Here is a 1,324-nt window from a genome sequence, read left to right on the forward strand (position 1 = left end):
CCTTCCCACGCGGCTTAGAAGAGACCTATCGCCCTCCTCCCCGCAGAACCAGAGGAAGGCCGGCTCGCTCCGGAGACGCTCCTTCGTGTTAGTGACCTTCTCCAGCCCTCTGGGAAGGCGCGCACCTTTGAAGAGCGAGACTCAGTACCCGGCGTGGATTCTGCAAAGACTCAGCAGCGCCCCCCATCGCCAGCGCCGGGCCGGGACACAACATCTCCGGTGGTGGGCCCCAGGGGCTCATCCCTCTGAAGACTCTCAGACTCCCAGGACCTGCCGGCGCCTCCTGACGCTTCCGAAGACAACACGGAAGACGTGGGACGCGAGCCCACACTCGGTGTCCCTGCGGGGCAGCCGTGGGCCTCACGCCCGAGGAGGGGGGAGCGGCGCGGGGAGGAGGGCACCCGGTAGTGGTGCTGTCGTGTGGGCACAGGGCTCCGGGAAGGAAGTGACAGGTGTGTTTATCCAACACGAGCGCCACCCCTCTTGCCTGCTGATCACACCAGCTCATTGGTTTCTCACCGCTTCTAACCCCCGTGAGAAGAACACATCCACTCCCCGCCCCCTCCAGGCACCAGAACGCCTCCCCCCCCCCACCAAAGGCAATGTACTCGCAGCCGGCATTATGCGGATTCAGACACGTTTATTGAGAATTTGAAGGACCCAGCCACCCCTCGGCCATGACAAGGGTCGAAGGGAAGATCCCAAAGGGTTGCAAGTTTGGGGGTCCAAGCTCCCGAGAATGTCCTGGCACACGGCCCCCAGGGCAGGCAGCCGGCGGCCGCCCGTGGTCTTCATCTTCATCCCCAGGGCTCCGGCGAGGTCTGTCGAGCAGGGACTGGCCGGCGGGTGGCGACGAGCCTGCTGGACACGGAGCCTCGGTGCCGGCTCAGTAGAGGGTGTAGGGCCAGTACCTCCTATAGCCGAAGCCGTAGCCACAGCCGTAGCCACAGCCGTAGCCCACGGGGGCGTAGGTGCTGCCGTAGCCACAGCCCACGCTGTAGCCCAGGGGGTACCCGTAGCTCCCCCAGTAGCAGCCTGGGAATGCGGCCCCGGAGAAATTGCCGTAGTACATGCTGTCGGAGGGGAGGGTTTGGAGCAGGTGGATGCTTTGCTGGGTCGATGGTTCCCCAGCTCTGGGCCTCCCTTAAATACCCGGGCCCAGGGGTGTGGCCGGGCTCACAGGGCCCTCATTTTCATTCTTGACACCCATTTGCATTCCCAAAAAGCTCATTAACTTGTTTTACTCTTGCTTAAGATGTCTTTACGGTTGCTTAAGTAAGCGCTCCTTGGGTAAGAGTCCTTCCAACAAAGCCTGTCCCTTCCC

At 62.7% G+C, this 1,324-nt stretch overlaps 1 protein-coding gene across 1 annotated transcript; it reads right to left on the reverse strand.

Moving 5' to 3' along the window:
• Nucleotides 1-886: 886 nt before the first annotated feature.
• LOC118616848 (keratin-associated protein 8-1) lies at nt 887-1,072 on the reverse strand. Its single transcript, XM_036242324.1, has one exon. It carries the CDS (start codon nt 1,070-1,072, stop codon nt 887-889), a length of 186 nt encoding a protein of 61 aa, XP_036098217.1.
• Between the last annotated feature and the right edge of the window lie 252 nt (nt 1,073-1,324).

The sequence above is a fragment of the Molossus molossus genome, unplaced genomic scaffold (assembly GCF_014108415.1).
Source record: "Molossus molossus isolate mMolMol1 unplaced genomic scaffold, mMolMol1.p scaffold_m16_p_5, whole genome shotgun sequence".
NCBI classification, from domain to species: Eukaryota; Metazoa; Chordata; class Mammalia; order Chiroptera; family Molossidae; genus Molossus; species Molossus molossus.